This window comes from Myotis daubentonii, chromosome 2 (genome assembly GCF_963259705.1).
Source record: "Myotis daubentonii chromosome 2, mMyoDau2.1, whole genome shotgun sequence".
Classification (NCBI taxonomy): Eukaryota; Metazoa; Chordata; class Mammalia; order Chiroptera; family Vespertilionidae; genus Myotis; species Myotis daubentonii.
Genome location: NC_081841.1, coordinates 162,075,477 through 162,102,511, shown reverse-complemented (window position 1 = coordinate 162,102,511; position 27,035 = coordinate 162,075,477). Strand labels below are relative to the sequence as shown.

At 41.4% G+C, this 27,035-nt stretch overlaps 1 protein-coding gene and 1 pseudogene across 16 annotated transcripts in view; one reads left to right on the top strand and one right to left on the bottom strand.

The window, feature by feature from the left end:
• The window catches only part of LMO7 (LIM domain 7), a 226,137-nt gene that overhangs the window by 53,444 nt on the left and 145,658 nt on the right, over positions 1-27,035 (bottom strand). For 15 of the 16 annotated variants that reach the window (XM_059684846.1, XM_059684847.1, XM_059684851.1 and 12 more), the window contains 3 exons: positions 8,760-8,790; positions 7,773-7,886; positions 3,475-3,673 (listed from right to left, as the gene is read on the bottom strand). In XM_059684846.1, coding sequence (XP_059540829.1) covers positions 3,475-3,673; positions 7,773-7,886; positions 8,760-8,790 — 344 coding nt within the window. Of the gene's footprint in view, positions 1-978; positions 1,166-3,474; positions 3,674-7,772; positions 7,887-8,759; positions 8,791-27,035 lie in introns of those variants that run through there. The other variant, XM_059684854.1, reaches the window with a different exon arrangement.
• Positions 20,330-20,430, top strand: LOC132228898 (U6 spliceosomal RNA; annotated as a pseudogene).

The following is a 27,035-nucleotide window of genomic DNA, read 5'->3' as shown; positions in this document are numbered from 1 at the left end:
TAAGGTATCCAGTATGATTTGATTTAAATATATTATAAAACAATTACTACAATAAGTTTAGATAATGATGGATAAGTTTAGTTATCCATCATTCTTATACAGATACAAAAAAAGACCAAAAAAAAAATTCTTGTGATGAGAACTCTTAGGATCTATTTTCTTTTTTTTAATATATTTTTATTGATTTCAGAGAGAAAGGGAGAGGGAGGGAGAGATAGAAACACCAATGATGAGAGAGAATCATTGATCAGCTGCCTCATGCACACCCTCTACTGGTGATAGAGCCTGCAACCGGGGCATGTGCCCTTGACAGGAATCGAAACCTGGAACCCTTCAGTCCACAGGCCGGCGCTCTATCCACTGAGCCTAACCGGCTAGGGCAGGATCTACTTTCTTAACAACTTTCAGGTATATAACAGTGTTAATTAACTATAGTCATCATGTTGTTCATTTTATGAATTTTTAAAGTTATCTTTTTATTTTTGAGTCCAGTACAATGCTCTATAGCAGTGATGGCGAACCAATGACATGCATGTCAGAGGTGACACATGAACTCATTTTTTTGGTTGATTTTTCTTTGTTAAATGGCATTTAAATATACAAAATAAATATCAAAAATATAAGTCTTTGTTTTACTATGGCTGCAAATATCAAAAAATTTCTGTATGTGACACGGCACCAGAGTTAAGTTAGGGTTTTTCAAAATGCTGACACACCATGGTTTGTCATCACTGCTCTATAGAGTAGGCAAATATATTCTTGATATAGGGAGTTTCATATAAACCTAAGGAATTTGACCTTGCAATTCTGTTAACCTAAAAACATTATCCTAAGTTGTGGTGATCATCAATTTTGGACTATAACCTGGTGGGTAGCAGAATTTTAATATACTAATCACAAAAAACAAACAAACAAAAAAAAAACGTTTATCATCCTGGTGGCCCCCAGGCTCTTTTATGACCCCCTAGTTATAATTACCAAGTCTTCACTTCCACACCCTTTAACAAGGTCTGTAACTCCTTTTCCGAGATCAGGAAGCTGTGTGACAGTGGCCTCTGCTCTTGGTCACACGGGCAGGCACCAGTCCGATGAGAATCGGAGAAGACTTGGAGTCCACACCACAGGACCACTGCATCTGAACTGTCTCAAGTCTGCGTATTCCCACAGTGCCTCAATCTTCCTCTCTTTCATTGTTTGCTGGCCAGATATAAATTTAAACTTTAAATGTTTTCACTTCTCTGGTCAGGACAGAGTAATATAATGAGTTCAGAATTTCAGCCTGTTTTTACAGCTTTAAATTAAAAATCAGATTCCATTTCTTTAAAACTATTATAATACTCATCTAGACTATAAAAGTGTCACACCTAAATAGCAAACAGCCAACAACTGCAGCAGTAATTATAAAGGTTAACTCTTCCCTAGCCATTCACATTTTTTACTGTTAGTTTTTAAATGCCATTTTTTGTGACCATGCTTGACACTTTGCTGATTTTTATTTTTGAAAGACAAATTCATCGTACTTTGCATTTATGTAAATTTACCTAAGAACAACAAATAAAGATTGAACTCTAGTTAATGACCTGCATGCTAAAGTATTTAGGACAAGCGTAATGTGCTCTGAAATGCCTCCAAAAAATAAGATGGATAAATTAATGCAGGGAGAGGCGGGATAGGTATGTGATGAAGCAGATATAATAAAATGTTATGGTAGAATTATGTGGTGGGTACATGGGTGTTCACTGGAAAATTCTTCCAAACTTTGATGATGTTTGAAATTTTTTATAATAAAAATGTTAGAAAAGCCACTTAATATTAAAATAATAATCAAAATGAACAAGTAAAATTCCTAGCAATCTAGTACAAACTCACAACCTGAACGCTCAATTTTTTTCACATTAATGGTAGAAGCACAAAAATACTTGAAGCAACTTTACTCATGGTTCCAATCTAGTCCAATTTGAATTGCTAGAGGTATACATTTAGGAATTTCTCAGACCACCCAACATTCACAGGAGTAAGACTTAGCATTTAATTAACTGATCTGACCAGGACACTGACATTTTGAAAGAAGTCTCCTCCCCAAAACAGGATGACTTTCATTAACATGCTCCTTTCACACTTACTCTGTCCTGGATTAGCTCTGACCCTTACAGAATCAAAAGATGTTTTTTAACACCATGCTTATATTGTTATTTAATCAAAGTTTAGCACAATGTTGTATCATGATAGATATCAATCATTTCTTCTCTTAGAAATCATTAAAAAGATGTCTGTCTTGTTCTTTTTCTTGATAATTTTCTAAAATCTTTTTTGGGGGGGAGTAAGAGAAGGGAAATAAGAAATTAACTCAGGAATTAGAACAAACTTTTTAGGATCTTTTTTATGTTTAGATATACCAGTCAATAGGCCTCATAGGCACAGATTATTAACCCTGAATCTGGAGAGAAAATAATCAAAATACATTATCACTGATAAAACAGATCACAGTTAACTGTTCCTCTTGTCTCCTCTGAAAATGGGAAGAAGGAAAAATTGAAACCACTGCCCCTCTAGTGGTGATACAATGAGGAAGGAAAAAAAATTTGTTTTCAATTACACTTCAGTCCAGCCGGTGTAGCTCAGTGGTTGAACGTCAGTTCATTAACCAGGAGGTCGTGGTTCAATTCCCAGTTGGGGCACATGCCCGGGTTGCAGGCTCGATCCCAGTGTGGGGCATGCAGGAGGCAGCCAATCAATGATTCTCATCATTGATGTTTCTCTCTCTCTCTCCCTCTCCCTTCCTCTCCAAAAAAATCAATGAAAACATATTTTTAAAAATTAAAAATTACAATTTAGTCTCTATTTTCTTGGTGAAATTTTTGCCCTCAATAGTTCTCACCTCATTTTTCTACTTTCTCCCATTCCCAATTTTTTCTTTTTTTTTTTTCTTTTTTTAAAAAATATTTTATTGATTTTTTACAGAGAGGAAGGGAGAGGGACAGAGAGTCAGAAACATCGATGAGAGAGAAACATTGATCAGCTGCCTTCTGCACACTCCTCACTGGGTATGTGCCCGCAACCAAGGTACATGCCCTTAACCAGAATCGAACCTGGGACCCCTGAGTCCGCAGGCCGACGCTTTATCCACCAAGCCAAACCGGCCAGGGCTCAATTTTTTCTTAACATGCAAACAAATTCAAATAAACTGCCAGTCAAAACTACAACTCACTTTACCTAGCAGGTTTTGCTCAGTGGATAGAGCATAGGCCTGCGGACCAAAGGGTCCCTGGATTTGATTCCGGACCAGGGTGTGTACCTTGGTTACAGGCTCCTCCCCAAACTGGGCCCTGGCCATAGCTCATGCAGGAGGCAACTAATCTATGTGTTTCTCTCACATGGCTCTTTCTCTGTCTTTCCCTCTCTCTTTCACTCTCCCTAAAAATCAATGGAAAAATATCCTCGGGTGAGGATTAACCAAAAAAAAATGCAACTCACCTTCACGCCCACCCCTCAGCGTGATATCAGAGGAGCAGCTTGTGAAGGACCTAGAGCCCAGAGAGTCCAAGCTTTCAAATGAATCTTCTCTCCTATGGCTGCCTGGGGGCACAGGGAACTCTCCCCGGTCAGCACACCAGATGTCTCCGTACCCACTGTCCCTGCCACTTCGTTTCAGGCAGCTGGAGTCTTCAAGTGCCTAAAAAAATTTTTTAGAGAATAAGTTAGCATAAAATCCCAAACTGCAGTCAGTCATTACTTGTTTGTTTGCATAGCTCAAGTTGTGCTTCATTTGATAGGTGAGGCAACAAGGTCTCCTGTTAATCACAAAAATCTGATTTTAAAAAATCAGAAAATAAATCTGCGTTCCCACAACTAATAGTTGGTCCTCATATAACAACAAAGAGGTATTCATTATTATTTAATAAAGTAGTACAATCTATATAAAATTAAGGGAGGGGAGACATTTTAATACGAAAAGCTACTGACTAAATTAATATACTAAAATCAATTATTATCTAGAGTTATTTGGCAATAAATATGGAGTTAAATAGAAAAATCAAACTGGACTTTGATATCCAAAAGAAGACAAACAAATTAATCATAACCATCCTACATTCTGCAAATAGTTGAGGAGATATATGTTAAATAAAAAAAGTAGTTAAATTTTTTAACAAAAAGTTTAAAACAGAGAGGAGCAAGTACAGCAGGTATACACGTCACAGAATTTATCACTTTCATTGATTAAGAAACCTAGATCTGAACCAAGAAAAGCAGACTTGTTGGCTGACATACAAAATATTTTCCCTGAATCTAAATTAAATATTTGTTTGGCTCATGTAAGAGGTGCACAAAAACATGGCAAATGTCAATAACTATAGGTTTATAAATCACATAGCATTTACACAAAATCCGTATTTCTAATTAGCATTTCTCTATGAAAGTACATAGCAAAATACAACTGGATTTTTTAAAATTAGGATTTAAGTAAATGTATAAAGCCCTTAGCAGAGTCATGATACAGAGTAATAATTAATTAATGAATTAATACAGAGTAATAAACTCTTAATGTTTTAATATGGTGAATGTAACTCTGTCATTATAGTAAAAGTCAGGAATGTTAGCTTCAGGTGACTTCACTAAAACAGAGATGGTTTAAAGAACCTAGGGATTCCCAACAACCAAACGTAAGATGTGGGCCTTAATTAAATCATGATCCTCACAAAAAAGCTATGAAACAGAGTTGGGAGATAACTGGGAAGATTTGAATATGGACTGAATATTAGATAATGGGGTATATTTATGAATTTTCTTAAGTATAATAGATATTGTGGCTATATGGGAGAATTTCCATATACCAAAAATAAAAACTCTTATTCTTAAGACACGCATACTAAGTATTTAGGGGTGAGATCTCTGCAGTTTACTTTAAAATGATTAAGTAAATAAAACATAGATGGATGAACAGATACATAAATAAAGTCAATACGGGAAATTTTTAATAATTGAATCTGATGACATATTTGTTGTACTCTAACTATGAGCATATTATAAACATTCTCAACATATGAAACAATCGACAAAAGAACATTTACAATGAATAACCAGCAGCTCCATCAGGCATACTTTTGGCTAAGGCTGGATTTGTCAATCTGTAGTTGAATTTTTGGACAAGTGTTTGAAGAACCAATAAAGTCGAGTAGAACTAGATTTTTACATGCTTTGGATGCCAGACAAACTGGTGTTAGAATTAACATCCTGTCATGAAAATGTAAGCACCTACCTTGTACCTTATTTCTAAGCAGATGGGGAAGCTGGGCCTAATGCTGGTATCACCTAGATATGTCTCATAATATAAAATGATTAAAAATTTTAAGTAAATCTTTTTTTTAATTGATTTCAGAAAGGAAGGGAGAGGGAGAGAGAGATAGAACATCAATGGTGAAAGAGAATCGTTGATCAGCTTCCTCCTGCACACCTCACACTGGGGATTGAGCCTGCAACCCAGACATGTGTCCTTGACCGGAATCAAACCCGGGACCCTTCAGTCTAAAGGACAACCCTCTATCCACTGAGCCAAACCAGGTAGAGCGTAAGTAAATCTTTTGATCCATCAGGCTTCTATAGACATACTGTTGTAAACATAGGGTCCTCTCACTACACAGCGAGATGACTTTTGACCTCATAAATGTTAAAGTATTTATAACAGGCCACCACAGTTATAAAAGAACCTGAGTCTGACCCTGGTGCCTGGTTATGTAGGACTTCTCTCTGACAAGTCACCTGAGTCACCTCCAACTTACAGGGTAACTCAGGTGCAACAGCTTATCCCAAGTGTTTTTTTTTTAACTGATATCTTGGATTGGCCATTAATCATTATCTACTTAAGTTGGAAAGTTTGATGAACACAATGGTTTTGATTTTTAACAAAACAGATGCCAAACAAGTTACAGATCCACACTCCTCTTATGGCTATTCCCACTCTATAATAATGAAATAAAACCACAACTATAGTTTTTAAGTATCAAAAAAAAAATTTAACTGACGAAAAATGTTTACCTACTTCTGGTGACAGGAAACAGCCTGTAGAGCATTCCCAGCACATGCACTGCACCAGCCTGATTCAGCCTGAGTCAGACTGCCATAAAAAGGACCAAGGGCTGTTGAGAACACTAACACAGGGGCCAAAGTCCCATATTGTTTTTAACTGGATGTTTTTTTAGCTGAAATAACTGAGGCAAAGCTATGATCATGCCCAAAGCCCCCTGCATATTCCTCCATCAATCTTACCCTCCTCTACCCTCTTCCACTGCAGTGACTTATCTGCTCATCTGTCTCCAACAGACAAAGATGGATTCTTTGTCTTGTGCATTGTCCCAACACCTGCTACAAGGCTTGTGCATGATAATATCTCAAATATTACCTAAATTAACTGTTTCAAGGAATTTGAATAGAGTGCTATAAACTCTTTACAATTCAAAAATAACAAAAATAAGCTCTGGCTGGTGTGCTCAATCGTTAGAGCATTGGTCCATGCACCAAAGGGTCTTGGATGCAATTCCCGGTCAAGGGGATGTACCTGGGTTGCAGGTTCAATCCCCAGCCCTGGTCGGCTCATGCAGGTGGCAACAATGTACCACTCTCACATTGATGCTTTTCTCCCCCCCGCCCCCCCCACCACTCCCTTCCACTCTCTCTAAAAATCAATGAAAAAAATATATATCCTTGGATGAGGATTAAAAATCATCATCATCAAAAAGGAAGACCTTCTAAACTATATAATCCCATCTTTCTATAATGTAGATGGCTAAACTTGGGCAAAACTAAAGATTAGGGTACATATAAGGCCTGGTAATCATTTTCACCTTGGTCTAAAATTACTATCTTCCATTCATGATAACTATTTTCATCCTGATCTACAATTCCTATCTTCCATTCATGACAACTAACATTTATTACATCTTTACAATGTGCTCGAGACTAATACTGAATGCCTTTTTGGTAAAGTATCACTTCATCATCATCCATCAAAACCTATGGAGCAACTACAATTAATTAGACGGTGATATATTATTTTGACTACCTATTTTCTTCTGAGCATTGCAAACTCCCCTAGACATATATCCCCTAAGAGAAGTTAATTTTCCCATTTGGATCTTATAAATGAAGATTTGGCAGAACTACAGTCAGACCTGGCACTCAACTCTCCTCAAACTGTCCTTAAACAATCAAAAGCATTACAATAAGCATTCTAATTTTAAAAAGCCATATCATGTTTCATGTAACAGCATTCACTACTCCTTAGGAAACAGAAGCAGTATGTAGAATTGTGGAGATACAGAAATATAGGCATTAGAGGTAATCCTCCATGAATAAAAGATACCAAAAATTTTTAAAAATTGCGTAGCTTCCATACATTTTAATAACCCTGAAGAACCTTTCAGGGTTGATTGAATTCATAATGAACATAGAAAGATTTAAGTATACAAAGTATCTAAGAAAGGAAACGAATGCCCATTGTGGAGTTAGCTAGAATTAAGAGATAAATGCCTATACCCTGGACACTGTTCTGAAATAGACTCACTCACTCCCTAGTGGTGGCATACAAAGCCAGCCAATGAGCAACAATCCTCTCTACCCATCCCAACCTAGACCAGAGCAAAGATAGTCAGACCTTCCACATTTGCTATAGAGAAGGAGAAGAATGAAATGGAAGGAAAACCGAAAGGGGGAGGGAGAGAAGAAGAGAAAATAGTATTAGTTATAGTGATCATCTCATACAGATATAGTTTCCTTACCTTGGTCAGAGCTTGTCCCAAAAGATTCTCAAATGCTTTCAAATTAAGATATGGACCATTATAGTAGGGGTTACTTTGTGCTTTTCTTCCCAGCCAGTACAATGTTATCAAAACCTTTCAAAAAAGTCCATAAAACAAAAAGATCAGTCTATTTATAGCAACTAACTGCAATCTCAAATGCATGTGAGCACTCCGGATAAAAGAGCATATCTATCTATAGCTGAAAGATTTTTCTTTTAAATTATGGAAAGGAAAAGAGTCTTTAAAAATGTGATTCATTCTTCCTAGATTTCACAGTTAGATTCCTGGTCAGGGCACATGCCTAGGTTGCGGGCTCAGTCCCTCAGGTGGGGGCATTCAGGCATTCTCTGAGCACATTCTCAGACCAAAAGCCCAGATCCCAACTTCATATGTATAGTAGAATTCATTCATGCATTCTACTAGTACATATGAAGGGGGGGGGGGATTAAACCTTTAAAGCAATAAATATTTTTCTAACAACAAACTTAGTAAATGGACACTTAAAATCAATAAGTCTCAGCTTTCCTAAAGGTACTGAGCTCTTATGTTTTTAATAAGCTGTCACATCAGAAATTCTTCTAATACATTAGAATATTATAGATATTATATAAGTCCACATTGAATAATCAGCTAGAGTTCTTAAACATTCAGTGTTGTTCCTTAAAGTCTGATTTGATGGTTTCTGACTTACTCCCCTAAAAATCCTAACATGTGTTTATTTGCCTTTACCACATTGCTAACATATGAAAAACCACTTTCTAAGTTTAAACTATCCTCTTATTACCATGAAGATAGACAATATGTTTTAACCATATTATAACATATTTAGAGTTTGTGACTGGTTGGTTTCTAGCAAAAATTTCATTGAAAAAAATACAACAGAGAATATCAGATATTTTTAGATCCCACTGCCTTATTACATAAAAAGTAAAAAAAATCTATAATATTCCATTAAACATATCTTACATTTTTCACTCTCCTATCGGTCTCTTCTTGCCTGCAAAGAAAAAAGAGAAAATATCTATTAATATCTAAGAACTTTAAATTATTAATTATTAACTGCAGCTCATTCCTATGAATATTAATACCACCTGGAAGTTCAAAAACTTCAGAAAAAAATTTCCTGCATTCATTGATTTCATGAAATATAAGCGTCAGTTTCTGTTAAAAAGGTTGTATTTTCTCATTTTATTCATTACAATCTGGTTTCTAAAACGCAGTATTTGCATTTTTTGTATTTATTTTAAACAATGCTTAAACCGAGAATCCTCCAGCTATGCAGTCAGTGTCATGGTTCTCCACCAGGTCTGAGATCTGAGCCCCTACCAACCCTGTCACAGCAGGTGAGTTACCGACCTCAGCTAAGGCAACTGAACTCACAGTGCCAAGAAGCTTAACGTGGACAGAGAGATTTCCCTTTCTTTTTTTTTTTTTTACAGACAAGCATATTAAAGGGGTTGATTTTGCCTCTCAGTGTAGTTTTGGCTGAATTTCTAACATTTGGATTCGTGGTTTGGTTTATTTTTAAATGTCTAACCAAGCTGATTTCCTGACCAACCCCCACTTACTAATGAAAACATCTTAACCTTGTTTTTATTTCTGGAAATTTTAAATATTCAGTTTGTATCTCTTGATTGGTCTGAAACTCTTCCCCAAAAAAGGCGGCAGTCAGCTATCATGCTCCTGAGTAACTACTTCCCAGTGAGACTGGAATGAAAGATATGGGTGCTTCTGAGATGCTTGTCCTAGAGCAGTGATGGCGAACCTTTTGAGCTCAGCATGTCAGCATTTTGAAAAACCATAACTTAACTCTGGTGCCGTGTCACACATAAAAATTTTTTGATATTTGCAACCATAGTAAAAAAGAGATCTATATTTTTGATATTTATTTTATATATCTGGATGCCATTTAACGAAGAAAAATCAACCAAAACGATGAGTTCGCGTGTCACCTCTGACACGTGTGTCCTAAGTTCGCCATCACTGTCCTAGGGCCTGCAGGGGAAAGCTACGGCTCTGTGGTCACTGAATGAAGGTCCTGGGTTCCATTTCAGTCAAGGTCATATACTGGTTGGGGGAATGAGCCCTGGCCCTGGTCTGGGTACTTGGGAAGGCAACCAATTAATGTGTCTCTTTCAATAGAAGTTTCTCCCTGTCTCTTCTCCTACTTTCCAATCTCTCTAAATATCAATGGAAAATATATCCTCGAGTGAGGATTAGCACCAACAACAAAAAAAAAAAGTTAAAATAAAATAAAAATTAAAAGGCATGAAAAAAAAATTGTCTAAGAGCCAGGGCAGGATGTCCCTTGGAAAATCTCCACTGTCAGCACCACCATCCAGGACAGGTGCCCGAGGTGGGTACTAACCATCACACCTGCTCATAGAAGAGGAACAGGCCTGGGGGTGACTGACCCAAGGTCACACAGGGAATGAGTCCTGAGCTGGGATTTGAAACGAAGTAGGGTGCCCTGGGCATGCCTGCTCGGCCCTGGTTCAAAACTGCCTCTCCCTTCCAGGAAACGCCAGCAGAAGCCCAGCTCAGAACTCACTGGGCACGTCTGCGTCTACAGTGCATTTGGCTCATGGGCCCACATGTGTGTGGTTATGGTGAATTTGTACTGCAGACAAATTCCATGATTCCTCGTGGAGGCAGCCTGGGCTTGTGCTGTCCCTTTCCAGGACACCACTGGCTCCAGACGTCAGCACTCACCAGGGGCCTCCACTCATCACTCCAGAGTCTGTTCAGTGGTGTTGTCTTCTCTACGTGACTCAGAGCTCCCCAGAGTCAGAACCTGGCACACACACTGGGTGCTCAGGGGTGTCTGTGGGGTGAGTGACTGACAGAGAGGAATGGAAGCCTAAAGAAGGCAGTGCAGGCCAAGAGCTCCACATGGAGCCGAGGGCTGGCCCCAGTTGGCCTCCCTCACACTGACAATGGCCACCCATTCCTTCCACAGAGATCTAAGGAGCCATGATTGCTCCCTGGCTTCAAAGAGCCTCTGGTCCAGCAGACAACAGGCTGTCAGACAAATACAAAACAGAGTGATATTGGGGAACAGGCTTACTGAAGAAGGGACCTGAGGGTCGATGGTCATAAGGGAAATCATTGGGGGTGTGGTGAAGTGAAGGGGTGTCATGAGGGCAGAAATGGGGCCATGGAAACACTATGTAGTGAGGGAAGGCACTTGCTACCTGGGAAGGGTTCTCTGTGGAAGAACCCTGACCCACAGATAAACGTCACCTCGTTGCAGCTGCCATGATGTGACAGGGTTACGTGTGATTGGCCCATGTTTATTTCTCTCCCGGCTCCAAGACCCCAAAAAAGTCCATGCATCTGCCTTCAGTGCCTCTCAGGCTTGAAAATGTCTAACTCCCAGGCCTGACCTCTTTCCCTCTAATCACATTCTTAGATTTAATCTTCTCCATCCAGTTGCTGAGCTAATCTCATCTTGCCCAGAGGAGACCCACCCTTTTCCTCCTGGGAGGGACAGAAGATGGAATCCCTCCCTGTGCCCTCTAGGATGGCACTGTCTGCCCTCCAGCTTGTCTCCTTTTAAATTCTAAATTCACCCAGAGAAGAGTCTTTCCATCTCTCGGGTTCCATTAGCATGGCTCAGCCCCACACTGCACAGCCCTGACCCCTGCTTCTCATGGTGATTCCGTCCTGACCTCCCTCAGAGAAGCCTTGTGGTCTGAAGGGCCCCCACATCCTCAAACAACCACTGCTTGATCCCTGAAGGAGCTCATGATCTGCTGTGTCACCTGACATAAAACCTAAGTGACAACTAGATGCATGGACACATTTCTTTTTTTCTTGGGAATGCCACCATTGTCTTCTCACCTGTTTTAATTGTGGATAATTTGGTTTACTCTAATGTGGCTAAAGATCCCAGCAACCATGCTCTCAGGTTGTGTTTTTTTCCTTTCTAACGTCAGGAATGCATTTCACCCTTCACTCTCCCACACCAAGTATGATAACTATGGGCCATCCATCAACCTTAGTCAGTGCCTTTGGAAGGAATCAATGAGCCAGTCTTCAACCTTGCCCTTCCCTAACTTTCTCTTTCCTAAACAGATATCTGGATCAATCAGTTAATAGGGAGAAACACAGAAATCCCATTAGGATTATGGGATTTAGACCAGGGGTTCTGACTGGATGTTAGCATTTGAGAAGGTGTATAAAAACCTCAGGCACCAGAGGAGAGATTCAGAGTTCTCCAGCTCTGCAGTCAGTGCCATGGTTCTGTACCAGGTCTGAGATCTGAGCCCCAGCCAACCCAGTCACAGCAGACGTTTCTGCAGGATTCCTTTCTGAGCACCTTGAAGATGAGCATCCGGACGCCACCCACACTCCTGGAGCTGGCAGCAAAGCGCCTGCTGAGGGACCAGGCCTCGGCCATCGCAGCTCTGGAGTACCTGCCCGCCGAGCTCTTCCCGTACCTGTTCGTCTCGGCCTACCGGGGTGGACACCACCGCCAGCTCCTGAAGGCTTTGGCCCAAGCCTGGCCCTTCACTGTCCTCCCTCTGGGGGTCCTGATGCATCTGCCCCCTGATCATGCCCCAACCAGAGCCGTGGGCTTAAAAGCCGTGTTTGACGCGCTTGACGTTCTGCTTGCCCAGGAAGTTCAGCCCAGGAGGTGCAAACTGCGGGTGCTGGATTTAAGGAACACGGGTGCCAACTTCTGGGATATGTGGCTTGGAGTCAGCACGGAGAATTGCTCACCGACGGGACCAGTGACTGTGCACAGCTCCAGCCCCAATAGGAAGCATTCCCTGGCTCCCTTGGAGGTGTTCCTAGGCCTTAACTTCAATGAAAGGGACCGGGATAAGTTTTTCATGCACATCATCCAATGGGCCCAGCAGAGGAAAGGGTTGCTACACCTGTGCTGCAAGGCACTGAGGATTTCTGAGGTGCCCTTCCAGAGGGTCAGGAGGGTCCTGGATAGGGTGCAGCTGGACTGCATCCAGGAGGTGGAAGTGAACTGCACCTGGGACCTGCCCACCCTGGGGACATTTGCTCTCTACCTGGGTCAGATGAGTAACCTGCAGAGACTCTTTCTCCCCTACATCGATGTGTTGGCTGAGGAGGATGAGGAGGAAGAAGACGAAGAGGAGGAGGGGGAGGAAGGAGAACAACAGGAAGAGGAGCAGGAGTTGAGGGAGGAAGAGGAGCAGGAGTGGGAGGAAGAGGAGTTGGAGGGGGAGGAGCAGGAGAGGGAGGAGGCAGAGGAGCAGGAGGAAGAGGAGCAGGAGTGGGAGGAAGAGGAGTTGGAGAGGGAGGAGCAGGAGAGGGAGGAGGCAGAGGAGCAGGAGGAAGAGGAGCAGGAGTGGGAGGAAGAGGAGTTGGAGAGGGAGGAGCAGGAGAGGGAGGAGGAAGAGGAGCAGGAGTGGGAGGAAGAGGAGTTGGAGAGGGAGGAGGAGTGGGAGGAAGCAGAGGAGCAGGAGGAAGGGGAGCAGGAGTGGGAAAGGCAGGAGCAGCGATCCTTTTCCCAATTCCCCTCTCAGATGCTCAGGCTGCGGCACCTCCAGGAGCTCCACATGCATTCCTCCCTCCTTCCTCCGAGACCGCCTGGACCAGATGCTCAGGTGCCTGCAGACTCCCTTGGACCTACTCTGCCTAGCATATTGCAAGTGGCTGACGCATTCAGACCTGACACACCTGTTCCAGTGCCCGAACCTCAGGCAGCTGAAGATCCTGCATCTATGTGGCCTCAGCCTTGCGGATTTCAGTCCCGAGCCCCTCTGAGCTCTCCTGGAGGCAGTGGCACCCACACTCCAGGGCCTGAGTCTGAATAACTGTGGGATGGTGGACTCCCAAGTCGAGGCCATCCTGCCTGTCCTGAGCCGCTGCCACCAGCTCAGGGACTTCACCATCTATATGAACAACTTCCCCGTGGCCACCATTGAGAAGCTGCTGCGCCACACAACTGGGCTGCGCAGTTTAGAGATCGAGGTGTACCCCGTCCCCCTGGAGTGTTACGGGACCCAGGGGACTGTCGACCAGGAGAGACTTGCCCTGATCCAGGCTGAGCTGACAGGGACCCTGAGGGAGTTAGGACAGCCCAGGACCATCCATCTTGCTACCAAGCACTTTAGACATAGGAAGTTTTATAAGGTGGCATTTTCATGACATGGAGCCCGTGATGGGCCCCTGTAGTGCCCTGCTCACTGGGTGCACCAGCAAAGGCTTCTTTCTGGGCCTTTGGAAGCTGAAACCTCGGACCGGGGTGCAGTATGCAGATGCCACTCACATTTCAGGTTCATGCTCAGTGTGAATGGGGAAAGGAAGGGACCAGCCCGGGTACAGGATTGCAGGGGCAAAGGTTGGGGAGTTCATGGGACCTCAAAGGCAAAGTGTCCTACAATCAGAAACATGAATCTGATTTGCTTGGAGACGGGGAGAGGTATTTGGCCTCCAGCTGCATGTGTGGGAGTCAATCCTGGGTGGATAGTTGTGAAGGAATGTTCAGAAATAAAGACAATTTCAAAGGCAAAAAAAAAACAAAACAATGCTTAAACCCTATCAAAAGGGGGAAATGTGCTCATGGCAGGGGCATCAGGACACAGGAGAAAGAAAAGCTATTTTGCACTGAGTTCTTATCTTCATCGTCCACATGAGTTTTCTCACCCAAATTCCCCAGAGCAAACTGCTGAGACCACAACCCTGCAGATGTTGGAAGCAACATTTAAAAAATAACTGTGAGACTAGCCAGCATGGCTCAGTGGTTGAGCATCGACCTAGAAACCAAGAGGTCATGGTTACATTCCTGGTCAGGTCCATGCCAACGTTTCAGGCTCGGTCCTCACTGGGGAGCATTCAGGAGGCAGCCAGTCAATGAATCTCTCTCATCATTGATGTTTCTATCTCTCTCTCCCTCTCCCTTCCTCTCTGAAATAAATAAATAAATAAATAAATAAATAAATAAATAAATAAATAAAATATATATAAATATAAGTATAAATATAAATATAAATGTAAATGTAAATATAAATATAAATATAAATATATATATTTAAATAGCCATGAATCTCCCCCTGAAGAGATTTTGCTCTATTACAAGAATCATGGGTGTTTTTTATGGGGGAAGTTAAAAATAGGCTGATGTCACCACAATGTTGAAGAAGCAACAATATGAATGAATTAATAAAAGGAACTTAGGTTGCCCTAAAATAATGTGTTTTCAGTCGTTAGAGACACTTCAGCAGGATCAATGTGAGTTCAGAGAGACTTTAGAAGCCTGAGCTGGATGACTTCTAAGGTGGCTTTTCAGTCTAAGAATCTATAAGGAGTACATTTGTAAGATAAAATATATATACAAACACATTATGTGTTTAAGTCATACATAAAACATATATAAGACATAGGAAGACAGAAAGAAAAGAGGGAAAAAATGAGTGCACACATATTTAATTTAGCTTTCCAAGACTCAATGAGACAGCTATGACCATTCCTTTCCATAAAACAAACTTGAAATGAAATGAACCTAAGAACCACATTATACCTCCCATCTACCCCCAAAACACCATATCAAAAATAACATTTACAAGCTTTCACACTATTGTGAAAACAGAAATTGGTACAACTACTTTAACTTTTAGCCCACTCAGAAGTATCTATTCAAGCTGAATATATTCATATTCTATGACCTAATAATTCCACTCCTAGGCATATACCCAACAGAAATGCATACATATATTCACCTTAAGTCATATATAACAATGTTTGTAGAAGCACCGCTTACAATAAGCTGGAAGCTACACAGAATTCTTTAACAGTAGAATGAATAAATTGTGGAATATCCACACAATGAAATATTATATAGCAATTAGAACAAATAACCCACAATTGCATTCAACCATATGGTTCAGCTTCACAAATGGAAAACAAAAGAATCCAGACACAGAGAGTATATATATTGTTACCAATCATTCATGCCAAGTGCAAGAATAGGCAAAACAAAGACATGATGTTAAAAGTCAGGACAGTGGTTACCCGGGTTGGAGAAGATGTTGCAAGTGATTGAAAATGTGGGGGTTTCTAGGATAATTTCTTGTACTTTGATCTTGAAGCTGACTACTTAAGTGTGTTCCATCTCTACAGTCTTTGAATTGTACACTTATACATCCTTTCTGTATGTATATTATCTATAATAATACAAGTGTAATATGCTAATTAGGCCGGTCAGCGGAACGACCTCCCAGGCGTCCTTCCAGATGACCTTCTGGACGAAGCCAGGGCTGTGAGGGCCGAGGCAGCCGCCGCAGTTTCCAAGGGCCAAGCCCCTTGTGCATCGGATCTCTAATAACGCAATAAAGTCAATAAATGGAATTTCACAGCCCAAGTGCTCAAATCATAGTTTACTTCTTGAATAAAAAAAGAAAATCACCTTGTAAAAATTAACAACATTTAATTTTGGAAGTAATAGAGGCAAAAGTCACTAGAAACTACCAATAAAAAATAGTACATAGAGTTGTGAAATATATAGCTTCTTTTTTAGATTAATGACCAACATACACACCTCAGATATGGAATTAGCCAAAGCACAAAAGAATAAGCAATACTCAATGCAAAGGATATACTAGGCTGAAAAATCACTACCCTATTAAAAGTGGATGCTTTGTGTTGAACGTTATCATAAGCACACTGAGGGCAGAAGAACAACAGAGCTCTCTTGAACCCCAGACTTTCCACAGCCCTCAATAAAGGTTCTAATCCAAAACACTCATTTACTATTCACTTTTTATTATGATAAAGTAATCGCTGTAAATACAAGGTATGGCCTCTTCTGTCATAAACAGGCACAATAATCAGTGAACTTGGCACTACAACCTTTCACTCTACGTTCCCTTCTAAATATGGGCATTTATAATGTGCTCTTGGACATAATGCTACATAGGCCAGCCAACTTAGTGTCCTATCACTGAACTGCAGCACCAGGAATTCAAGTAGTCAATGATTTGCTGGAGTCATGAGACGCCACTTTCTGACACACAACAAAATCATCCCTCTGCATAGAAGTCGGTAACCAGGCAGCTCCTCTGCCTACGGGGACCAGGGCACAAGCTCAAGGCCTTTTAAATAGAAAAAGCACAAGGGAGGAGGCTCATAACACAATACTCTCCCTGAGCCAGCCAAGCACTGCCCAACCAGTCAGAACCAAAATTAAGGTAGCCTTATCTCCAAAGTTGGCTAACTCCTCCATAACAAATATTTCGAGAGTTGACTTAGCAAAAACACTGTTTAAGAGCAGGCCTTGGGTCTGATCTGAGTCCCACTAGCCATGTTTGTCTTGGCAATTTACTTGTTTCTCAAACCTTCAGTTCCCATTCTGGAGAAACTGGCGATAAGATCCTCTAGTTCAGCAGTTCTCAACCTGTGGGTCGCGACCCCTTTGGCAGTCGAATGACCCTTTCACAGGGGTCGCCTAAGACCATCCTGCATATCAGATATTTACATTACGATTCATAACAGTAGCAACATTACAGTTATGAAGTAGCAACGAAAATAATTTTATGGTTGGGTCACAACGTGAGGAACTGTATTTAAAGGGCCAGAAGGTTGAGAACCACAAGTTCAACAGAGTAGCAGGAAATGTACACAGGTACTTAGCAGAGCCCCTACCCTCCTGGCAGGTGCTCATCAGGAAGCAGTTAATAACACTAAGCTATGTGAGAACAGAGTCCATCTTATTCACCAAGCTACACACAAAGGCTTCCCAGCAAAGCCATGTGGGACCCCAGTATTTAAAACTGCAGCCAGTCTGCCTGACACACCCATCTCTCATCGCTGCTTTATTTTTGTATTTATAACCATCTTCTGCAGGCATTCATTTATTAACTCTTTCCTACACCCAAATCCAAAAGAATTTTTGTGGTGTTGTTTACTAGCATATCCCAAGTGTCTTTAAGACAGAGTCTACCACCTGGCAAGCACATAAAAATATTTTATTAAAAATATCTAATACAACCCAGCCAGTGTGGCTCAGTGGCTGAGCGTGACCAGGAGGTAACGGTTCAATTCCCAATCAAGGTACACGCCCACGTTGCAGGCTCGGTCCCCAGTGTGGGATGTGCAGGAGGCAGCTACTCAATGATTCTTTCTCATCTTTGATCTCTCTCTCCCCCTTCCTCTCTGAAATCAATAAACTTATATTTTTAAATAAATAAATAATGTCAAGCACAGTGCATGGCACACAGAGGCTCTCAAACACTGACTGAACACATTTATTTAGCTTAAAGAAATGTAATTTAGCAAAAGATACCCTGAAATAATAAAAGCCAGGGAGATTCCTAATAAATATTCATATGATGTCAAAGAACAGTTAAATTGGACTCGCTTATTAAAATATACCCCAAAAATAAAAATAAAATATATCCAATTTTGATTCAAATCATATTGAGATTCACAATTGGATTTCTTTTTTAAGCTACTATCTTGAAAATCGCAATAAAATGAATTCTTTATAATCATACATCAGTAACCCAGAAAAGGGCACAGACTCAAAAACAAAGACCAACTTCAAAGCACTGAGTAAAAGGTTAACTGCTAATCTCTCAGAAAAAACACTTCCCAGCATCCTGGCAGGTGTGGCTCAGTGGTTGAGCGTGTACCAGGAGGTCACGGTTCAATTCCCAATCAGGGCACGTGCCAGGTTGTGAGCTCGATCCCTAGTAGAGGGCATGCAGGAGGCAGCCAATCAATGATTCTCTGTCATCATTGATGTTCCTATCCCTCTCCCTCTTCCTTCCTCTCTGAAATCAAGTTTAAAAAAAAAGCACTTCCCAGCAGAGTTCTGAAAAACAGAGGCCAAAGAATCCAAGCCTACCTTGAAACCCGAATCTAACATAAAAAGGTGCAGAGATAAAACATTAATAGTTTGAAAAAAATGACTATGATCAGTATGTTGCTAGTATTCCCTGCATATCACACACTAATTTTTATTTTTTTCAATTACAGTTGACATTCAATATTATTTTATATTAGTTTTAGGTATACAGAAAAATGGTTAGACAACCATATAATTTACAAAGCAATCTCCCAATATTTCAACTACCGACCTAGTACCATACATAATCATTACAATATTACTGTCTATATTCCCTATGCTGTAGTTTTCGTACACTAATTTTTAAATATTATATTTGATATTCAAGAAATAGCAAGTATAGCATAAATATAATCTTCCACTCTGTTAATGGAATAGCTCTGGTAATTTCTTCACTACCTGACGAAGCCTAGAAGATATACATGCCCATTATAGACCTCAGAACTCTCTGTTAGAGGTCAGAAAGTGCCACTAACTGTCAAGTGGGCCCATCAGTAAACACATCCATCTGTCACCATCTTATTCTAACAGCTGTCAGGTATACTTGCAGCCACAAAGCTCTGGGTCTGATCCCTTCTGTATTCAAAGCTATTTTAGAATACCAGTACAAAATATTAATGAAGAAGTACCACGGCTAACCAAAGGCCAGGGAAACAGAATCCATGTAGGTGCTCTGGCTCCCTGCAGGAGATCCCATGCCAGGCCCTTCCCTGAGATGACAGCTTGGCTAAGAGGGCAGGCTCTGGGGTCAGACTTCCTGGGTGTGAATTCTGGATTCATTTTGATAAGCTGTGAGAACTTGCTCATGTTTTCTTAACTCTGTGTCTCCATAGTATCACCTGGAAACAACATACCGATCTCACTGGGCTTACATGAGAAGTTTAAAGCATGCTTAACCCAGGCAGATCAAGTAAAGGAGATGTTTCAAGACTATCCTCCAATTACCCATCTCAACCAACAGTATGGAGGAAGGGAAGTAGCCAGAAGACAGCCAGGTTTCCCAGCACAAAGTATTCCCTCCAGTAAAGACATTTCTGTGAAGCGCAATCCATCATTCATATTATGCTTTCCTTGCCCTCTTGTTATGCAAGATTATGAACAAGAAATTATTTCTAGAATAAGGGCAAACAAAAGGCAAGGCAAACTGGGGTGATATTTCTGTCATTGACCAAACATCCATGTTGATCCCAAGCCAGCCCTCCTCACCCACCCTTTGTCTACCAGGGACTGCTCCTTGGCCAACACCCTACATTTTCCAAAAGTTCAAAATCTGAGGGGGAATAATGTGCATACATTGCCAAAATCTATCTCCCTCATATCTGAGAGCATAGTTTGAAGACAAAGTATTGAAGGTTGGGATTATAGTTTCATTATAGTTTGGGACAGCCAGTTGTGTACTAGGGCCTCATCAAAATATTTCCAAATACCTTCTGTTTATCGAAGAGCTAACCCAAGAGCCCACATGCATGCACCCACAACAGATGTTCCTAGAGTCTCCTCTGGTGGACTGCAAAGAGCTGGAACCATACCTGACTCATGGTTACATCCCAGAATTCAAGGGCTAAGGGCAGCAAAGCATTCAGATGTTCATGTACAAGTTGCCTACTGCCACTCATGGAGCTAGTCCAGCACAGCAAGGGCAGAGAAAGATGGAGGGTATTTTCCCAAAAATAAGATAAAGCTTCATGGAGTTTGAAACACAATCCTTGTGCTCGCTTCGGCAGCACATATACTAAAATTGGAACGATACAGAGAAGATTAGCATGGCCCATGCGCAAGGATGAAACACAATCCTATTTCTCTTTTTATGTTCCTCTCCCATACTTGACATACCCTTTTTCCCCTCAAAGTACCAACCACCTCATTTGCAACTCTGCAGGGTCCAGTCTCCTCATGTTCTGCCCCAATATCATAATAAAGAATGGAAATCTCTGTGCTCCAGAAGCCTCTTTCCTTCTCAAATCCCAACTCCCAACTTGTCCAATCCAACTTCTGTAGACATCAAACACAATGATCTTATCAAACCACCATCTGAGGAAACATATGATTAAAAACTCATGCTGGAATTTCTGATAGAGGAGAAGTATTTCCACCCCAGGTACCATGAGAAGTTTGGCTCCACCTGCCACCACCCCAAGCCTCTCTGGCTAACAAGGAATCTGGAAGGCTGTAAGGGATCCCAGTATAGCTTCCTACTCCACCCAGTCTCCTCCCTGCCACACACAGTCATCCTTCCTTCTACCTCAACTCCTACAGTCCCTATAGTCCCTATTTCTTGACCCAGAATAAGCCTCCATCTTTATTCCTCAGAAAAAATACATGCAATTCACTGGGTGATTATGTTCCCAGGCATTTACTTCCTGAGACTACTTCCCAGAGTAAAGCATGGATTCTTCCTAGGGACCCACCCCGTCTATAGTTAGTTCTAGCCCTGCCCTGCCCTGCCTTGCCCTACCCTGCCCTCCCCTCCCCTCCCCTGCCCCGGGTAGCAACTAGCTGAACTGAATGTTGCCTCTTGGGAAACAAGGTTGATGTTAGAGAAGTTGAGCTCACAAGTTCCTTGGTCCTTCTCCAAGCCACTAAGTAACCTCCCCCCTCCAGTTGTTGCTTATGAAGTCTGGCCACCTGTTCACAGCTTTAAAAAAATTTGAAGAAATGGGGTCCTGATTCATGATTTCATAACCTGTCAGATGTGTATGGGGTAAGGGTGGAGGTGTATATGTGGCCGTGGGAGACCACTGAGACAGTTCAAAGCCAATGTCCTCCTCATGACAGCAGTGGCATCATTTGTACATACGAAACAAGACAGGCTGCCTCCAAATGGGCGGAAAGGAGGAATTCCAAGCAACTGGAAGATCCTAAGTGAATTTTTAAGAAAGACTCTGCGAAAATTTCTAACACTACTTACTGTCTCTGAGAAAAAGGCCTGTTTTTATTCCAAATGCAGAAATCAAAGAAGGATATTAGGAATATATTAGGTAATGACTCCTTTTTCTATTAACGTAAGTTCTATTTTTCTAATAATGAAGCTCATCTAGTGCATTATTTAAAATTGAGCAAATACGACCACTTTTTTCTAATGACTATCAAATTATAAAAAGATTTGTGAATAAAAAGCTAAAGAGGAATTGTTAGAAAACTGAAGTTATTCCTTCCTTCTCTCAAAAAGCAAAATACATTTTAAAAAAAGAAAAAGGAAACTCTTCCTTTCCTCCCACTCCCTGAAAATGAAACTCTATTCTAATTGACAATCTTCCAGTCATGTTAGACATATATGACTCATGGATTTTGATCTGCCTTTGTTACCTGTGGAAACTGTAAAAAATAAAAAATTAAAAAAATGACACTTGAGAAAATAATACCACATCTGGAGGTAATCAGTGACCAGAAGTAGATAAACATGATGATTCCTGTGCTTAATTATGTAAGAAAAAAACTATTGGAAATTCAACAGCTTTTGCCTCGTAACACAGTGTTTATCACAAACATGACAAATGAGTAAGTACCCTCATGTTAAAAATAATTTGTCATTAAATTTCACACCCCTCCCACACACTACTAAAAATAGCTGTTTCACTTAAAGAGAAAGGAAATAAGCGCAGGCATTCGATTTGATGGTGGTGGCACACAGTTCCACTTAAATAATGAAGAAGAGTGCTGTTGTGGGAGCTGAAGGGTGGGTTTTATTTCTAACTTTCAACCAGGTTTTTTTTGTACTTCTTCTTTTCTACTTTGTGCAAAACGTTTGCTATTACATAAAACTGATTTCACAACTGAGACTCACACCTGTACGTCCCCTGTGAGATTGCAACCCAGAAACAGACAGTCACTGCATACGGAATTTAGCATCCGTTATATGCTCTGTGTACTAAATGGAGTTATGACATTCACTTCAATCAGATGTGTTGGGGAGAGGCTACAGGGGATGTCCATTATAGACTTACCCATAATTTTCCTTCTCTAGGTAACAATGCTAGGGAGCAGCAGCACTGGAAATAGTTGGTTTGGGTTTCAGACATTTTACGCTTGAGACACGTATCAGACAAAGTGGAAAGGTGAAGTAATTGATAATTAGACATACAAAGTAAGATGGTCAAGCTGGAAATCTAGGTGGAGATATAAGCTAGGGCAGTGATTTTCAACCTTTTCCATCTCATGGCACACATAAACTAATAACTAAAATTCTGCAGCACACCAAAAATATATTTTTGCCAATCTGACCAAAAAAAAAAAAAAAAGGTATAATTTTGGTTCACTCACACAGGAAGGCTATTTATTGTGTTGGCTGCTGTCGTTTTCTTATTTGAAAATTTAAGGGGAGAGAGGTCAGTGCTTGTGACTAAATAGTCAGGTCCTCATTGCATGTTTTAAAAATTCTTACAGCACACCAGTTGAAAATTGCTGACTAGAGACTTGTCAGCATGCAGATGAAAGGTAAATCCTAAAGCTAAAATGAGATCATCCAACAAAGACGTGTAGATAGAGAAGACGTCTAAGGATTGAGCCCAATGCAAAGGGGTCTACGAAGTAGAGGAAAAGCTGGAAAAGCAGAGAGGAGCGTCCAGTGTGACAGGAGTGGTGCTGGAGGGAAGGAAAGCAAGACGGAGGGAACAAGGGTCAAAAAGGCTGCAAGGGCCCTAGCCGGTTTGGCTCAAGGGATAGAGCGTCCGCCTGCAGACTGAAGGGTCCCAGTTTCAATTCCAGTCAAGGACACATGTCTGAGTTTCGGGCTCAATTCCCAGTAGCGGGTGTGCAGGAGGCAGCCAATCTGATTCTCTCTCATTATTGATATTTCTATCTCTCTCTCCCTCTCCCTTCCTCTCTCTGAAATCAATTAAAAAAATAAAATAAAAAGGCTGCGAGGGCTGAAGGATGACCACTGGATTATTTTCTTAGCCCTTATAATATCTTACAGATATACACAATTACTAATTACGTCTCCTCGAAGGAGGAAAAATAATGTATTAACACCAACAAAAATCTTGTCGAACCCCTGATATTCCTAAAGATGCAATTCAGGAGAACACTGCACTAGAAATCTCATGTCTCCTCCTCAACTTTTGAGCCCATGCTCAGCAAAGTTGCCGGAGTCCATTCATTGTCTTCACTAGCTGAGTTTAGACAGAGACCCCCCAAAAAGCTAGTAGCCCTTGAAAGTCCTAGCAAAGGTCAGGGCTGTGCACCACCCAATTAATCTAGGAACCACTCAGTTAATTTAGGTAATAATAGTTGAAGCATCCCCACCATAGTTCCCTTAATTCCTTAGATACTTATGTAGATTCTTGTTGATTATTGTTAATCAGATACTTTGTCTATTCCTGGAATTTGTTTGCTGATCTGTGTGTCATTGAAACCTTACCCTAGGGCTACCCCAGACAAACCTCCTCACCCTAGGGCTACCCTAGACCAAATAAAAGGTTGGAGCGGCCTGAGCATCAGTGGAAGTCCTTCGGGACTTGCCCCCCGTGGTCCCCCAATATTGCAAAATTATCTCGTCTCTTTTTCTCTCATTTGTTGTACGGCTCCTCTTTCAGATACCGAACCCTACTCCACGCAGAACGTGGAGGGAGTCTTACTCGACAAAAGTCAGGATGAAATTTCACTACAAGTAATAAATCTTTAGAACTTAACATCATGATTTTGGAACAACAATGACATGCCAGGTGAGGTACTTTTTTCTTTCTTTTTTTTTACCAATATAAATTTTCTGTTTATTTAAATAGGAATATTTCCCATCTTGCGACAAAAAAATCTATCAGTCACTGTTAACAAATACACATTTTTAAAATTGTGGACAAACATACCGGGTATGCCTCGAAAGAGCTTTGGAAAAAATAATGTAAAATACAGGCTGCTGTTTCTTTTTTTTTTGGTTATTCCTCACCTGAAGATATTTTTCCATTGATTTCCAGAGAAAGTAGTGCCGGGAGCCGGTCCATGCTTGCTGTTTCAAGGGACCTGGCATATATGGCATACTGTTCTTAATATGTTTGCTCACCTTCTTGGCGCTGTGTTTTAACCAAGGTCACCTCTCCGAGAAAGGTTGAATCCCCAGGTAGGGATTTTCCCCTGAAGTTAGGGAGGGAATAAAATCCCTCAACTAAGTGCCAGGCGGGTAATTAATCCCTTTGACTACGAACAATCATGCTTAAACTACATAATCTTTTCTCCCTGGAATGGAGATAAGAAACACCCTAACCTTTGTAATAGAGATTGATAGGATTGAATCAACTGGTATAAATACAGTTGTAACAAGACAGAAACACACAGAATTCAGAACACAGAATCGAGAACACAGGGCTTGGAAGACAGGACCAAGAGAGACAGAGCCTAGGCACAGAACCTACACAGAACTTCTCTAGAGACAGAAGAACTTCGCTGGAGAGAGCATGCTGGAGGATCCTGGACAGAGACTGGCCTCGGAGCCTGGAGGCGGAGCCTGGCGAGAGAGCATGGCAGGGGATCCTGGACTGAACCTGACTGCAGAGATTGGCAAGAGAACCTGACTAGAATCTGGCGACCAAACCTGGCTGGAGAACCTACAGAACCTGGCAATAGAACCCAACCATGCTGATCAACTGAACGCTGCCTCCGAGTCTTTCCTTCTTCGCCGACTCCGTCCACACCTTTGGGGACCCCTGGACCCGCTGGGGTTGGACCCCGGCAAGTAGAAGGGCAAGGGAGACACGAAACACTGATGTAAGAGACACATCGACTGGTTGCCTCTTGCACACACCACAACCAGAGCTGGGGATCCTGCAACCAAGGTACGTGCCCTTGACTAGAATCTAACCCGGGACCCTTCAGTCCACGGGCCATTGCTCTATCCACTGAACAAAACCGGCTAGGGCCAGGCTTCATCCTTCTGAAGTGGTATGGGGGAATGTTGAACTACTGAAAAGGCTTCTTCAATAGAAAGTCAATCAACTCTAAGAACAAGTGAACCTCCAGGTCATCTCTACCCACCTCCTTTTTTTTTTTTTTTAATTAAATCTTTATTGTTCAGATTATTACATTTGTTCCTCTTTTTTCCCCCCATAACTCTGCTCCTCCTAGTTCCCACCCCACCCTCCGCCCTCACTCCCCACCCACTGTCCTCATCCACAGGTGCACGATTTTTGTCCAATCTCTTCCCGCCTCTCCCACACCCCTTTCCCCCCCAAGAATAGTCAGTCCATTCCCTTTCTATGTCCCTGATTCTATTATGATCACCAGATTATTTATTCACTTGATTCTTAGATTCACTTGTTGATAGATGCATGTTTGTTGTTCATAATTTGTATCTTTACCTTTTTCTTCTTCTTCCTCTTCTTAAAGGATACCTTTCAGCATTTCATATAATCCTGGTTTGGTGGTGATGAACTCCTTTAGCTTTTCCTTATCTGTGAAGCTCTTTATCTGACCTTCAATTCTGAATGATAGCTTTGCTGGATAAAGTAATCTTGGGTGTAGGTTCTTGCTATTCATCACTTTGAATATTTCTTGCCACTCCCTTCTGGCCTGCAAAGTTTCTGTTGAGAAATCAGCTGACAGTCGTATGGGTACTCCCTTGTAGGTAACTGAGTTTCTTTCTCTTGCTGCTTTTAAGATTCTCTCTTTGTCTTTTGCTCTTGGCATTTTGATTATGATGTGTCTTGGTGTGGTCCTCTTTGGATTCCTTTTGTTTGGGGTTCTCTGCGCTTCCTGGACCTGTAAGTCTATTTCTTTCACCAGATGGGGGAAGTTTTCTGTCATTATTTCTTCAAATAGGTTTTCAATATCTTGCTCTCTCTCATCTTCTGGCACCCCTATAATTCTGATGTTGGTACCCTTGAAGCTGTCCCAGAGGCTCCTTACACTATCTTCATATTTTTGGATTCTTTTTTCATTTTGCTTTTCCTGTTGGGTGTGTTTTGCTTCTTTGCATTTCAAATCTTTGACTTGATACTTGCGCTCCTCTGGTCTGCTGTTGGAAGTCTGTATAATATTCTTTATTTCAGTCAGTGTATGCTTAATTTCTAGTTGGTTCTTTATCACAACATCCGAGGGTCTCATTAGATTTCTTGAGGATCTCATTAAGTTTATCAGCGGCTTCTAGACAGTTCTTGAGAGACCTTAAAAGTGTGGTTTTCAGCTCTATATCCTCCATTTCTGTCATTTCTGTCCTGTTTCTTTGTCTCGGCATTTTTTATGCTTTCTTGGTGCACCCCCTAGTGGTCTTTGTGCGCAGTCTTGTTGTAGATAAGCCTTGATTGTTGTAGGTATTACTGGGGGGATTTGGCCTCCATGCTAACTGGCTGTGAGAATCAGCTGTGTCTGCAGTGAGAGAACTTCTGTCCTCCGGGAAGGTGCTAATCTAGCCTTTGCCTGAGGCTATCCGGCAAATGCCTCTGTGCAGGACTTGGGCGGGGTGGGGCGGTCGCACGGGATCAACA